The sequence below is a fragment of the Antechinus flavipes genome, chromosome 2 (genome assembly GCF_016432865.1).
Source record: "Antechinus flavipes isolate AdamAnt ecotype Samford, QLD, Australia chromosome 2, AdamAnt_v2, whole genome shotgun sequence".
NCBI classification, from domain to species: domain Eukaryota; kingdom Metazoa; phylum Chordata; class Mammalia; order Dasyuromorphia; family Dasyuridae; genus Antechinus; species Antechinus flavipes.
The window spans coordinates 185,948,180-185,963,900 of record NC_067399.1 but is presented as its reverse complement, the minus strand read 5'-3'; the positions used below and the strand labels follow the sequence as shown (position 1 = coordinate 185,963,900).

The 15,721-nt window shown below is 31.9% G+C and overlaps 1 protein-coding gene across 4 annotated transcripts in view; it reads left to right on the top strand.

Annotated features, from left to right (window-relative positions):
- ARHGEF10 (Rho guanine nucleotide exchange factor 10) overlaps positions 1–15,721 on the top strand; it is a 221,909-nt gene that overhangs the window by 109,736 nt on the left and 96,452 nt on the right. For all 4 annotated transcript variants that reach the window (XM_051976003.1, XM_051976002.1, XM_051976004.1 and 1 more), the window contains 5 exons: positions 644–753; positions 5,908–5,985; positions 6,135–6,314; positions 9,604–9,720; positions 12,222–12,314. In XM_051976003.1, the coding sequence (XP_051831963.1) occupies positions 644–753; positions 5,908–5,985; positions 6,135–6,314; positions 9,604–9,720; positions 12,222–12,314 (578 nt within the window). The remainder of the gene's footprint in view (positions 1–643; positions 754–5,907; positions 5,986–6,134; positions 6,315–9,603; positions 9,721–12,221; positions 12,315–15,721) is intronic.

The window sequence follows — 15,721 nt, the reverse complement described above, 5'->3', positions numbered from 1 at the left end:
ATCATTTGGGCCTTCAAAATAGAAATGTGAAAAGATATCTCCCTCTTTATCCTTTGCAGAATGAGGGTAAGGGAAAGTCCATGAGTATGGAACATTGCAAATAATGCCTGATTCTGACATGAGTTGGTTGTGTTTGCTGATTTTTTTCTTTTTATTTAAAAATTATTTGTTATGAAAAGAATATTTGGGGATGGTGGGCGATGTTAAAACAAAAGATGATTTACAAATATTATGTAATTTTAGTCTCACAACAATCCTGAGAAGTAGTTGTTTTTACAGATGAGTATACTGAGACAATCATCATTTATGTGGCTTGAGTAGTCACACAATATAAATGTCTGGAGATGGATTTAAACTCAGATGTCCCTGACTCTAGATTCATCACTTTGTTTATTGTTCCACCTACTGTTCCACTTTGTCTATTATTCCACTACAACTATTTGCTGTAGTCTTCATTTTACTAAAGTTTGTGTCACCAAAATGCTCTCTCAACTTTTATGTGAAGATCAATAGGAATTTGTATGAAATGTAATCTATGAGGAATTGAATTTAACAAGGTATGGGTATATATGTTTATTTCAAAGTATTATAATAATTTTAAATACATTTCACTGAAAATAAGTATTTCATTTTCTACTTTTAGAACACAAATCTTGTCTTCAAGAGGAAGAGCTAAATTTATTTATTGATGTTGATTGTGTGCACACAGAGGCAATTATGACTCCAATGCCTGAAGGTTTATCACAGCAACAAGTTAGTATATTTTGCATTATAAGATAACTGAATATCACCAAATGTATTGTGAAGCAATGTTTGTTGTGTGACTTACTATTTTCAAAGCATTCTCTCATTATTTATTGTTCTTTAGCCATAAAATATGTGTCCTTGTTGATAGGAGGCTTTGAGATGGGAAATGATATATCCAAGATTACACAACTTGTGGATGTGATAGGCATAATTAGAACTCAGGTCTACTAACTTAGAGACTAGTATTCTAGGTTATATTGCCTATAGAAAGCATTAGATGGTTTTCTGGGGGGAGATTCTAATACAAATTTCTCTAATAATAATAATAGCTAACATTTGTATAGCTCTTTAAGATATACAAAATCATTTATATCTATGAATTAATTTGATCCTCATAACAAACTTTTGAGGTTAGGTACACTTATTATCTCCATTTTACACATGGGGAAAATGAGACACAGTGCTCCAAGTTACACTGCTATTAAGTATCCGAGGCAGAATTTTAATTTAGATTTTCCTTTGTCTAAGCTTGTGCTCTATAGCTTTCCAAATGAGTGACATGGTAAAAAAGTTATAAATGCAGGAGGTGGAAAATAAAGGCAACAAATGTTATCAAGAATATCTATTTGGTCAAATTAGATGCCAAAAGGAAGGAAAATATTAAAGATTAATGTTAAAAATCCTTGATGCCAAGGGATAAATTGGCAGGTTTTAAAAAGGACTTTAAAATCTGTTTTGGACATAAGTATGAAAAGATAGGATTTAAAGTAAGAGGACCAGAGTTCAAATCCCCTGACTATCTGCATGACTTTGAGTAAATTATTTGAGGCCTTAGTTCATCTCTTAAATGTTGGATGACATGTCCTCCTTGGTCCCTCCATCTCTAAAACAATATCTTTTAATCCAGGGAGATAGATCTAAATAAGTGGGTAACTGTATAGAAGAGGAAACTAAGGAAGGTTGCTAAGTCTTTAATAGAACAGAGGGGAAAAAAGCCCTGAACTTGAACTTGATTCAGATAATTATTGGCTTTGATGCTTACTTAGCTATGTGATCATGGCCAAGTAATTTCTTCTTTCTGATCTGGTCTTGATGGGGATATCAGTTTTTAGATTACCTATTTCATCAAGGGACATTTCTAAGAAAAGCACTTTGTGAATCTTAAGTCAAGAAATGGTTATTATTAGTTTTCAACTAATTGAAGCCTAAAAGAAGAACAATGATTTAGTTCAATTCAATAAACATTTAAATGCTTTCTAAGGGCTAGGAATTGTGTTAGGTGTTGAGAACTCAAAGACAAAGTAAATAAGCAAAAACCAGTTTGTCACAAGGACATACTATTTTGGTGGGAAGATATGTATCTAGAAAAGTAAATACAGACTGTTTATAAAATGATACAAAGTAATTTCAAAAGATAGAGAACATTTGGTGGGGGGAGTCAAGTGAGTTTTCTCACACAAGAGGCAAGTGAGTTGTTTTTCCATGAAGTTAGAGATTCTGGTGATGAATAGTGAGTACATTTCCAAGCCTTATCCAAAGGTACATTGACAGTAGACGGAATTTCATGTACAGGAAACATTTGCTAGGCCTGTCTCACTGGAATTGAATTTGCAGGAAATGAATTAATATCACACAAATTTGGAAAGGTAGATGGTAACTAAGTTGTGGAAAACCCAAGAATTTCTAGGATGTAATTATCCAGTGAACCTAATTAAACATAGATTGATCTATTAGAAAAAATGAAAAAAAAAAAAACCAACTTGAGAAATGAAGAATGGTAAGTTGGAGCCTTAGGAGATTGGAGAGGGGACCAGAGGCAGTGCCATAGCCTGAAGAAAAAAATATTTAGCTGGTATGATTTCTATCTTCAATTAGTGAAAGATTTGTTGTATAGAAAACAGATTAAACTTGTTCTTCCTGGCTCCAAAGGGAATTTTAAGAGTATAGAGTAAAATGAATCCACCAACATTCCTAACAGCCTTTTATGTGTTAGATATTATGTTAGATATTAAACCATTTTATAGAAATTAATTGAGAAATAGATTTAAATGACAAAGAATCTCATGTTACAATTATTTTCTTCCCAGAATCAGCACATTAAATATAAGTATGTTGATTGACTATCCACATTCGAGTAATATAGGAATATGGAGGTACAGTATTAAAAGAGACATGGTGATCAGGACTAGGCAACTCTATAAATAACATTTTATCAAAGGAATTGATAAATTGTATTATAGTTCAAATGTTTAAGGTACATTTTAGAAAACATTAATAATTTAATTAATGTGTTTTGGATAATTTTGGATAATATTCCAAGAAAGACAGTTAGGATACTGAAAGACTTTAAATACAATCTAAATGAAGATAGGTTGCAGGGACAGATTTTTAATTTGGAGAAGATAGGAAGTGGGGTAAATTACCTTACTTTTTTAAAGCATTGAATAGACTGTCATGTGGAAGAGGAATTAGATTTGTTCCACTTGGATCCAGAGTGGAAACTTGTAAAACAAATTTATATTTGAAGTGAGGAAAAACTTGCTAACAATGATTGTTGTTTAATCATTTCAATCATGTCCAATTCTACATGATTCCATTTAGGGTTTTCTTGGCAAAAATACTAGAGTGCTTGCCATTTTCCTCTTCAGCTCATTTTGCAGAGGAAACTGATTAAAGTGATTTGTCCAGGTCACACAGTTAAGTTAAGTGTCTGAAGCTGGATTTGAAGTCAGGTCCTCCTTATTCTAAGCCCTTCATTCTATCCATTCACCATCTAATTGTCCTTTTCCTAATAATAATTTCAGAAGTAGAAAATGGGTTTCCTTAGGAACAGCTTCCCCCTCATTTTTGAAGACTTTTTGAGATCTTCGAACGAAGAGTGGATATCACCTATATTTTAGTGGTTACTATTATTTAGATAGAGGTTGAACATCTACAAACGACCTCTGTCTGAGGTTTCTTCAAGCTTTAAGAATCTATAAATGCTTGTCATAAATCAATTTCCCCCTCCTTATCCCACCCTCAAACATATACTATTTTAAATGCATGAGAAGACTGGATTAGTTAAGGCAAGAAAACTCCTGATAAATCATTTGTGTAATAATTAATCTTCTAATAAGTTCTGATAAGGAAAACAATTATTCTCTAATTACTTTGTTATAAAGATAGGAATTTTTTTTCCCCTAAAGTTTTTTTTGCTTATGCTTCTTTTATCCACTAGGTGGTAGTATAAGATGCTAAAATATTCTGAGTCCAAGTTGTCTGAGAGAAAAGAGGCTCAGGAAATGATTTGAGTTTAACTGTATATTATTCATTCTGTTGTATTATTTAAAATCAGTGTGCCACTTGTACACAAAAATTTTATGTGAAGAAATATTTCCCTTGCCTTTACAAAAGTGCTATATATTATCAATTATATAGAATGGACTTCATCCATCCAATATAACTTTAGCTTGAATTTAGAAAATATCCATATGGAGAATAAACCATACCCCAAGAAAAATTTTAAATGAAAATTGCAAGTTTAAAAAATACATTCTCACTATGACAGTTAAACTATAATATGCAATATTTGCACAACTCAAATAATGCTTGTTATATGTTTAATGTGATTTAAGTGTACAGTTATTACTGTTTATTTCATTCATTTTTCCTTGTCTCCAACATATTAATCCCTCTCTCAGGATAAAAGAAAAGATTTTTACAAGGCAAGTGAAAATGAATATGAAATTCAAGTCAGTAGAGCTGAGTATAAGTCTTGGCTCCAATACTTAATAAGAGCTTTGTCACCATTTTGTGTGATGTGATCTGTCAAAAATGCTAAACCTCAGTTTCTTCAGCTGTAAAATAGAGATAATTATGCATTGGGCTCTCCCTAGAATTATTGTTGTGAAAAATTCTTTATGAAAGTTAATTCTTGTTATTGTTATAATTCTTATTATTTTGTGTGTGAGAGAAACTCTAAATTAGATTTTTTTATTTGATTCAATCTGCACTGTTCCATGCATATGGTAGCTACACAGGAAATATTTGTTGACTGAATTTTTTTTTTTGGGTGATTCTCTAATAAAACTTTTCTTTTTCAAGAAGAGTTTTTGTCTTGAAAATGTCATGATTAGGATGACAAAATATATTGAATATATTTATTATCAAATTAATTAAATTATTTAATAGTAAATAAAAATATATTAAAGACTGATATATGCCAAGCATTGAGCTTAGGACTGGGGATATAAATATAAAAGTCATTCAATTCCCAATCTCAAAGAGTTTATATTCCATTTGAGAGAGATAGCACAATAGGGAGTGGTTTGAGAGAAGGGAGTTTTGGTCTGGGGAATAGAAGGAATGGTGAGTGGGGCTATAAATTAGTCTATTATTACATTCTTTTAGTACAGAGGATCTGAATTCCAATCCTGATTCTGATGCATACTCTCTATGTGAGCTTGGCTAAGTCAATTCATTTCTCTAGGTCTCAATTTCCTCAACTGTAAAATGAGGGGACTGTATTAGTCCTTATCCAGTGACTGTTGTTCTTAGACCAAAAAGTAAAGAGCTGGAGCAAAGAGGATAATGGTAGAATTTGCTGTGGCAGGATGCTAGCAAATTGTCATGGGTAGATAAATATTGAAGTTATTTAAGAATGACTTAGAAATAGTGTGTTTGCTGAATTTGCACTCTCCCATCAACATCAGAGCTCAGTTTCTGAGTGAAAATCCAAAGCTGAAAAGACTGATTTCCATCCGAGGTGGGGAAGGGGAATTGGAAAGAGGGAGGAAAAAGACAGTTTTCTATATGTTCATCGAGAAGCTGAGAAAGAAGAAAAGTGGTTGGTGAGATGTCTGGGTTAGATGTATATATATGTATGTATGTTTTATATATATATGTATATATATATTATATAGATATATATTTCGCAATTGAGACATATGTCTTGATTCTGTAACATGTGTCACTCTATGATGATTTAAATTATCAATTCTTTGTCTTCTGGAAAGCAAAAGTACATATAAAAAACTTTATGAGGATCCTGCCATTTTTCTATATTATGAAAATACTATTAGCCATCCCCAGAGTTGAAATGCAAATTATTTCCTGCTACATGTACGATATTTGCAGTTGGAACAATTTTCTCTAATAATATTTTCAAATCTTCTACAGGTTGTGAGAAGATATATTTTGGGTTCAGTTGTTGATAGTGAAAAAAATTATATGGATGCTCTTAAAAGGATTATGGAGGTACCTAAATGTCATTACTGTATTTTTTTGTAAATTGCTGTAGTTTATTAAATTAATCATACTCTCAAAAACATATGTTTTACATATTTATAAGCATTACCCATCAAGGCATTTGTGTGATTTATCTTTTTTTTTTTTTTTCATTCTAGCAATATGAAAAGCCACTTTCAGAGATGGAACCAAAAGTTTTGAGTGAAAGGAAACTTAAAATGGTATTTTATCGCATTAAAGAAATTCTTCAGTGTCATTCTATGTTCCAGATTGCTTTGGCCAGTCGAGTATCAGAATGGGATTCCATTGAAATGATTGGAGATGTCTTTGTTGCTTCGGTAATAATAGTAGCACATCCATATAGTCTCATCCCTCCTTTGGCTGCATTCTTTCGGCTGTCTAAATATTGTATTTGTGCTGCTGATCTTGGGAACAATTAATCTGATGAACGTAACAGGAAAGGAAAATATTTGCCTCTTCATATATGCAATTGATATGACTGCAGCGTTATTTCAGGCTCAAATAGAAATTCACAAGCAAAGCATAGATTAATATTCAGAATGTTAAAAAAGAAGACATTTTGTCAAATAAAAAAATCAGGAGCAAAGTTGTTTAAGTGGTTAGTGTATTATCCCATAATAAACAATTGAGGTTTTATAATGGTTCGGTATCATTTTAAACTGTCCTAATGTTATGTAATGAACTTTATTTTGAGGTTTCCTTTATCCAAACTTGTGATTTCATTGGTAAAAAGAATCCCCAGTATATCTCCTTTGGGTAATGCTATGTAGGAATTCTTATGAAATTTAGAGACTTAGAAGACTGTGACACTGAAAGGTTAAAGTAATTTGCCCATAATGTGTCAAAGACAGAACTTGAATCCTAGTCTTCTTGATTCCAAAGCTTGTATTTCTCCTCTCTGTTTTTAATATGGGTTATTTTAAAAATGTGAGAATTCCATAGATTCTCATTTTTAGATGGGGTCTTCTTGATATAAAGTTCAGTCAAAAGATATTTACACAGTACTTTTCCCAATATCAGGTTTTTAACTTCACCTTCTTCCTTCTTCAACCTCAATTGAATAGTTATCCACTTCAACTTTACATTATTCTTTTCTCTTATCCCTCTCCTGACACATCCTAACTTGCCTATATATATATATATATATATATATATATATATGTATATATATATATATATATATGTATGTATGTATATATGTATATATATATATATGTATGTATGTATATATGTATATATATACTCTTTTTTCCCCCCAAGCTTCAGTCTTGGATTATTTCTACTATAATCCTCCTTTGCTCCTTTTAGAGCCATTGAACATATCTGGAAACAGTCTCACAACTGTGCTGACTGGTGCATTACACATTTATGCACTCCAGTTTCAACTGGACTCTCACTGAAGAAACACAAGCTTTTTATTCTTCCCTAATTGATTTTCTATCCTCCTCCCCACAGAAGCTATTCTAGTCCTTTTCTTCCTCAAAGTCTCCATACTTTCTTCCCTTTCCTCTTTCTATGAGCTTACCTCTTTAAGGAAAATACTGAGGACATTCAATATGCTCCTTCTTCTCCTGTTCTTTGTCACAAACCTTCACTGATATCTTCCACTCTCTCTTCTCCCAGTTTGACAAAAAGCTTGTCCTCCTTGCCGTGACCAATATCTTTACATATGCACTTGCATCCAGTCTATCCTTTCTTCTTCAGCAGATTGCATTCTCAATTATCACTTCCCACTCTCTTTCAAATTGTTAACTTTTCCCTACCATTTTGTACCTTTTTTATTTCTTCTCAACATGGCCAAGTTGTTCCTAGTCTTTAAAAAAATCTTCATTAGACTCTACAATTCTTTTAGGCTAACATTCTGTATCTCTCCCTTTCTCAGGCAAATTCTTTGAAAAAGTTGTCTATAATCAATACCTCTACTTCTCCTTCTCTTATTACTCAGCTCCATATAACCTAGCTATCTTATATCACCACTCATTTGAAACTGCACTTTCCAAAGTTACTAATGACCTCTTAATTTCCAAATCTATTGGTCTTTTCTCAGTCCCTAATTTTTTTTATTTCATTCATTCATTTATTTATCTTTTATTTATTTGTTTATTTATTCATTCATTCATCTATCCATTCATTCATTCATTTATTCGTTTGTTTGCTTGTTTATTTATCTGCTGCATTTGACATCATTGACCACTTTTTTCTATCCAGTATTCTCTCTATTTTTGGGGGTTGCTTTTTTCTCTTGGGTTTGCCTCTTAGATGCAAACACCTCTCCTCCCCACCCCCAGAACTGCTTTTTTTCTTTCCTGGTTCATTATCCTCATTGATCATGCTAACATAGATCATTCCTCAAGGTTCTGTTCTGGATTTTTAAATTTTCTACTATATTCATTTCACCTCTATACTATTGATAATCTTGATAATCTTCTCATTTTTCATGGGCCTAACTGTAATCACTAAATTAATGATACCTAGATCTCTATATCTCGAGACTCAGCATCTCCCCCAAGCTTTAGTCTTAGGTTCCCATCTATCTACTGAAAATTTTCTTATTTCTGTCGAAGACATAAGCCTTCTATTGTCTTATTATATAATATTGTCAGTATTCTGGATTCCTTACTTTCTCTCACCCTTACAAATTCAATCATTTTCTGTTTCTGTCTTCACAATATTTCCTGAATATAACTTCAATCATAACTTTATTGTATTGTATTGTATTTCTTTAGTTCAAATCTTCTTCACCTCATATCCAGATTACATATTCCTAATTGATATTCCTGTCTCAGGTCTCTCACTACTCCAGTTATTTCTACATGCTACTGAAAAACACTTTTTAATTATGTTTTTAATATTTTTAATGTCCATTTCATTTTTATATCAACATCATCTCCAGTAACTCCTCCCTTCCTCCATTGAGCATTTTTTTCTAACAAATAAGTACAAGTAAGAGTAATCTTTAGGTTATTCCTGAAAATGAGTACCTTATTCCACACCTAGAGTTCACCACCTCTGTATGGAGAGGGCAAAAGTATGTTTCACCACCAGACTTCAGTAGTATTCATTGGTTACTTTATTAATTAGGGCCTTTGTTTATTGTTTTCTTTTACATTTGTACATTATTTTTTGTCTACTTACTTCACTCTTAATCAGTTCATATGTTCCCCCAAAAGTCTCTGAATTTTTCAAATTCATTATTTTCTGTGAAGCAATAATATTCCATAATATTCATGATAATATGATCTTGTCACTATAATTTGTTCAGCTATTTCCCTGTTAATGGAATGCTTACCTTTCTCTAGTTCTTTGCTCTACGAAAAAACAAAGATTTAGATGTTCTTCTATCTTTGATCTTCTTCTTAGTCAAAGGCTATGATTATTAATTTTGTAACTTTTTTAGTATAATTCCAAATTCAGCCAGTCTTAAGAAAACTGAAAGAAAATCCAATATAACAAACAGGTGCTGTGAAGCTTTTTATTTTTTTAAACATTCTAGAAACTTAAAGGATACTCTGGAACTATAGACGTTCATTCTAAGATGAAATATATAGACTTTTGGCTTTGTATATTTATATATTGCTGAATATTACAAATTTATTTATGTTTTAGTTTTCCAAATCCATGGTGCTGGATGCTTACAGTGAATATGTGAATAATTTTAGTACAGCTGTGGGAATTCTCAAGAAAACATGTGCTACCAAACCAGCTTTTTTGGATTTTTTGAAGGTATTTTTTTCATATTACATTGGTTTCATATTTTATTTCAACACTCTCTGTTTAAAATAGAAATGGCTAAAGGATGTAAAATAGCAGAATTCTAGGTATGTGATCATTATTTAATGTCTCCATGTATATAATATTATTTGCTATAAATATGTAGATACTAACAACAAATTAGAGAAATTTAACTGATTCTAGAATTTAAGATATTTTAGGAAAATATTTTAAGTTATATAAAATCAATGTTATTGAAATATGTTTGAAGTTTATTGGCTGTGTGACCCCTCAGCAAACTTTTTAGTATCCTAGATAATTCTCTCAGAATGTAAATTGTCATAAAGTTTCCAATCTGCATTGGCATAAGAAATTTGTTCATTAGGTGTCCTCCAGTGAAATCTAGCATCAGACAAACTACAATAAAAACCAACTTTGTGTTACAGTCATATAGCTGGGAGGTGTAGTGGATAGGGCACTGTACCTAAGTTCAGACTTCAGACACATAATAGGTCAAGTCTGTCAACGTGGGCAAATCACTTAAACTTTGCCTAAATTTTCTCATCTATAAAATAGGAATAATAATAATAATATCTACCTTCCAGAGTTATTGTGAAGATAAAATAACATGTGTAAGATGCATTGCAAATTTTAAAGAGCTTTATAAATGTGAACTATTATAATTATATAAAAGTAAAGAAATAAAAAATGGAATTAGATATGTTGTGGTGACATTTAAAAAAAAAGGTTTCTTGTGCTCTTCTAAAACATCATGATAGGAATAAGAAAGAACATGTTCTGAGGTGTCAGAATGGCCTCTTTTGGGGTCACTTCTAAAAGCAAAGAACTAAAAGTCAAACCCCCTGAGTATATTGAGCTACTTCCAGGGGAGACATTTGTTTTTCTTTTTCCTTTGATGTTTAGTGGAGATAACTGAGGACCTTACTTTGTGACTGTCTGTCTTTGAAGTCATGAAGAATGTTTTACTGACTTTTCTCCTCCTCCTGCCCCTTTTAAAGGGTAATGAATATTGACACATGCTATTTAATCAGCTGGCAGTGCTTTTCCCCTAGGCCTAAGATGCATATCAGTTAGTATGATAAAAAATAGGATATGAAAGCATTGCTGCATGTTTGGATCAAATTAAATTTCCTTTTCATATACTATGTTAGCCATCTATAGAAACTTGACATCAACCTAATTTTCACTGGGATTAGGAGTGCTGGGCTTGGAGTCACAAAGTTCTTGGGTTCCTAAACCATCTAAGATATAGGCAACATAAAGAAAAACTCATCTGTTTCCAAAAGAAATCCTGCCTTCAGAGCTCTCTTCCATTTCCATCAGGTCCATATCCTCTAATTCATGGTTACTTGAATGATACCATCTTCCTCTATTCCTCTCCATTCTCTTTCTCATACTGCCTGTCTTCATCACTGTATGCCTCTGTTTCCACACAATCTGCCTTTTTATCTTTTCACTTTTCACCATTTTCTGTGCTTTTATGAGCCTTTTGCTCTCATACATATTCTCAGTGTTTAATTAAAGTAGATTGCTGCTCCATTTCCCTCTTCCAATTATGATCTTTTTCAGTGAGTACCCAAAGAATGAGGAATACTTCCCCTAATTTCATAATTTCATGAATTAATTATTAATTCAACAGTCTGGTGGCAAAATTTGGATTTGAAGCCAGGTTTTCTCTTTTTAATCTAGCATTTTTTTTCAATTGAGTATGCTTACCCCAAAAGCATACTTGTCTTACTTAGGCCAAAACATTTATCGCTCCTCTCCATTACCAGCAATGTAGAATAGAGGAAAAAAAAAAACTTGAGGTATGGAATTACTAGATCTTGAATTTTAATCCTAGTTCTGATGCATAACTACCCATGTGATCATGGAAATGAGAGGACTGAACTACATTTTCAAAGTTATTTCCACTTTAAATATATGATCTTCTCAAAAGGATGATTTGTGAGATACTTTAAAAGGGTATGTTCAGTTTAATTTAATAATATTTAGATAATATGAAAAAATAACTTTTGTTGCTATAACACTTCAAGGCTTACAAAGTATTCCCTTCACAATATTTATGACATAGGTAGATTCTTCTCATTGGAAAGTTTGATAGAGATTAAAATGAATTTTTAACAAAGAATTTGTGACAACAACAGAGATTCTAGGAGGCCCTTTATTATGTAAAAACAGGTTGGAAAATGGTTATGGTCCTTAAGCAGAAGGCAAGGCAGGTTGTGAAGCTGATGAGATAATCCTTTGACTGCTTTGAAAAATTCTCCCATTACACCAAAAAAAAGTTTTGTTACAGAAATATTGGTAAACATTTTTTATCATAAAATCTATTATTTCATTAAAATACTAACAGCTAAGTCCATGAACATCAATGAGTTTCTTCCTCAACCATTTTAGTTTTGTCCTGTGTAGAAAGCCATTGGAATTAGAAAAATCAAATGTCAAGCAGTTTTACCATGAAAATAAACAGTCTAACCTTCTTCTTACAGCAATGCCAAGAATCAAGTCCTGATCGAATTACCCTCTATGGTTTGATGATGAAGCCAATACAACGCTTCCCACAGTTTATTCTTCTCCTCCAGGTAAAGGGCAGAATATGAGTTTGATTAGTCCAATTATTCTATTTTCCCATGATGTATTTTTAAATGTCTTTTAATCTTCCAAAATAATGAAGTCTCTTCTCTAATCCCTTTAGATAGGGGATGCTGTTGTTCCTATTTAATTGTGGATATAATTTAATACTAGACTGAAAAGACTTGAATTTTTTCAATAGATAATAGGAATCTTTTTGTGATTATATTAATGCTAGAATTTTTACTCTGTGATCTTTCTTCCCCACAATTTAAAGTATATATGTTTTATTTCTATAGAGTTATTTGTATGTTGTCTTCCTGTTTATAAGCTTCTTCAGGCAGAGACTATTTTTGTCTTTGTATCTCCATGGCTTAGCATTGTACCCAAGACATAATTGACACTTAAGTGCTTGTTAACTTGAGATGATTGAAACTGTATCTATTGAAGATTAATATAGCACTGGTATTGCATGAGTGGGAGGAGAACAAGGTCCTAAAAACCCAAAGAGAAAAGAGGGTGGTCATCAGTCTCAAATGAAGCAGAAAAACCAGGCGAGTGAAGTATCATGAAAACAGAAGGAGGAACTGATGAGAAATGTCAAATGCTGTGAACAGGTCAAGGAAAATGAGGACTGAGGAAAAATCATTAGATTGGTTAAAGAGTCTGTTACTGTACTTTTGAGAGAACAGTTTTCCATTATGTGTGGGAAGTTCTGAAGCCAGCTTGAGAGAAGTTAGGAAATAAGAAGGGTTGTGAGGAAATGAGTTTGGTTAATGCAGACAATTCTCAAAATTTTGGTGAGAGAGAGAAGAGAAATTGGGTGAATTGGAGAGAGAAAAAGAGAGAAATACAGACACAGAGAGAGATAGAGACAGAAACAAAGACTACCAGAGACAGAACGAGCATTAATGAGGGTATAGATTTTAGAGAAATGTTTTTAAACAACAGGTAAGGGAAAAATCTAAGCATCTGTATAGTTAGAAAAGAAGGAATCAGGAGAGATTGGAGTTGTAAGAAAGAGAGGGAATAATTAATATTTAAACTGAGAAATTTTGTTGAAATCAAATTAAGCTACAAGTTGAGAAATTTAAAGTATTTTACATTTCTTTAAACATGGGTTAACATATTGTATCTTTTGCTATATGTAAAAGAAGTGTGGCAGAGGATCTATTATGTATGAACATCTAGCAAATAAGCACCTTTAAATCACCTGAAAAGACCATGAAACAAAACCGTGAGGAGACAATTTACCTTTTTAAAACAAATGAGCATATTTATTGAATAAATATTATCCCTGGTTTTCTACCCTAGTGGTTTAGATTTATGCTATGTCCTAATTCTCTTTTGTTATTATTCTCCAGTTTCAATCATCTACTCATTTTAATTAAACCAAATGGACATTGGATAGGTTTTCTGCTTATTAAATTTGATTAGACATTAATTAGTTGAATCAGCCTTAGGCCTAAATTGGTATTTGGAAAACACTGACAAGAAGTCTGTCTCATTTTTTTTTAAGTTTTCACTGATTTTTTTTTTTTTACATCTCCCATAATTTTTTACAGTATTCTTCCACTTACCTTTCCCAGAGAGGCATATCATAAAACAAATAGCTTTTTTTTTTTTTTTAAAGAAAAGAGGAGGGAAAAATTATTATAGCAGATCAGCATATTGAAAAAGTCCAAAAAATGTGCAATATACAACACCTTGGATCTCTTCCCTCCATGCAAGAGTATGTAGGTTGGGAATGTTCTCTCATATCTCTTCATTCGAATTATGTGCAATTTAGTAATTTTGTAATATTCACTTTGATTTCTTGGTGCGTGATTGCTCTATTACATTGTTCCAGTGATTATTTTATATTGTTGTCATGGATATGTTTATTTCACTCTCCATCAGTTCATATGGATCTTTCCATGCTTCTCTGAATTCATCAATTCATCATTGATTATAGTACAGTAATAATATTCCATTACATTTTTGTATTACAATGTACTTAGCTATTCCTCAGTGTCTACTTTGCATCCATACAATTTTTTGCTATCATAAAAAGTGCTGCTGTGAATATTTTGGCATATGTTTTGATTTGTTCTTACTGATGATTTCCTTAGGATATTAGTCCAGCAATGAAGTCTCTGAGTCCAAGGATATGGACATTTTCATCACTTTACTTGAATAATTCCAAATTAGTTTCCAGAATGTCTAAATCACTTCATAGATCCATCAACAATGCATCATTACCATGCTTATCATCCCATAACCAATCCAATATTGACTTGTTATTTTTCATCATCTTTTACAATTTGCAAGTTTGAAGTAAAATCTCAAGATGTTTTTGACTTGCATCTCTCTTATTGTTAGTATTTGAAGCATTGTTTCATGTGGTTGTTAATACTTTTGAAAATTATTTATTAATTTCTTGGCCATTTATCTATTGGAGAATAGCTATTAATCATATATATATATATACACATATGGTATATATGTATATATACATATTTATAAATTGCTTGTATATCTTATATACTAACCTTATCAAAGAAATTTTATACTCCTTTGATGAATACTTTTATCTGTTCCTAGGATCATAGATTTAGAACAAGAAAAGACCTAAAATGCCATCTAGTTTATTTCCACTATTTTTCAGATGGCCCCCAATCCTAAATCCAGGACTCTTTTGTACTGAGTCACTTTGACCAGCATATTATTTTGAGGCAATACCATTTCATCTCAGTTTATATGACAGTTTTACTTATTTAAGAACTCAGTACCACTGCTTATTCAAGGAAGCAAATATACAACATTAAGTAAACTGGAACTAAAGTTCTTTTCCATTCCTACAATGGTGAAGTCTCTGTCTCTGTCTAATTCTCTATATCTGTCTCTATCTATCTATCTATTTAGCTACATAAATCAATTATCTCCAACTCTCTTAATGAAACACATTGCAAAACAAAAAGTGGTAAATTTGAAGTCTTAGATCTGCTTTCATTTTCTACCTTTAATACTATCTACCTAGGTCTAGCAAATCAATTCACACTTCTGAGCCTCACTTTCTTGAAATGTTTTGTAAACATCAAAGCAGGAATTTTTTTTTTCCTGAGGCAATTGGGGTTAAGTGACTTGCTCAAGGTCACTGGTACAGGCCAATGTACCATCTAGCTGCTCCCAAAGCAAAAATTCTTAAATTTTTCTGTGATCCCTTTGATGAAACTTATGAAGTCCTTCTCAGATGACCATTTTTTATTTATATTCATAATTAAAAAGTAAAAATGAAGATGTAATTTTTCCTACCTAAGTTTTCAGACACTCCAAAAAAATTATTTGGCAGGGAGGTACTGTCTATGGATTCCAGGTTAAGAAATTGAGCTGGTAGCTTTTCATCACAGTGGATAGAGTATTGGTTCTGGAGTTAAAA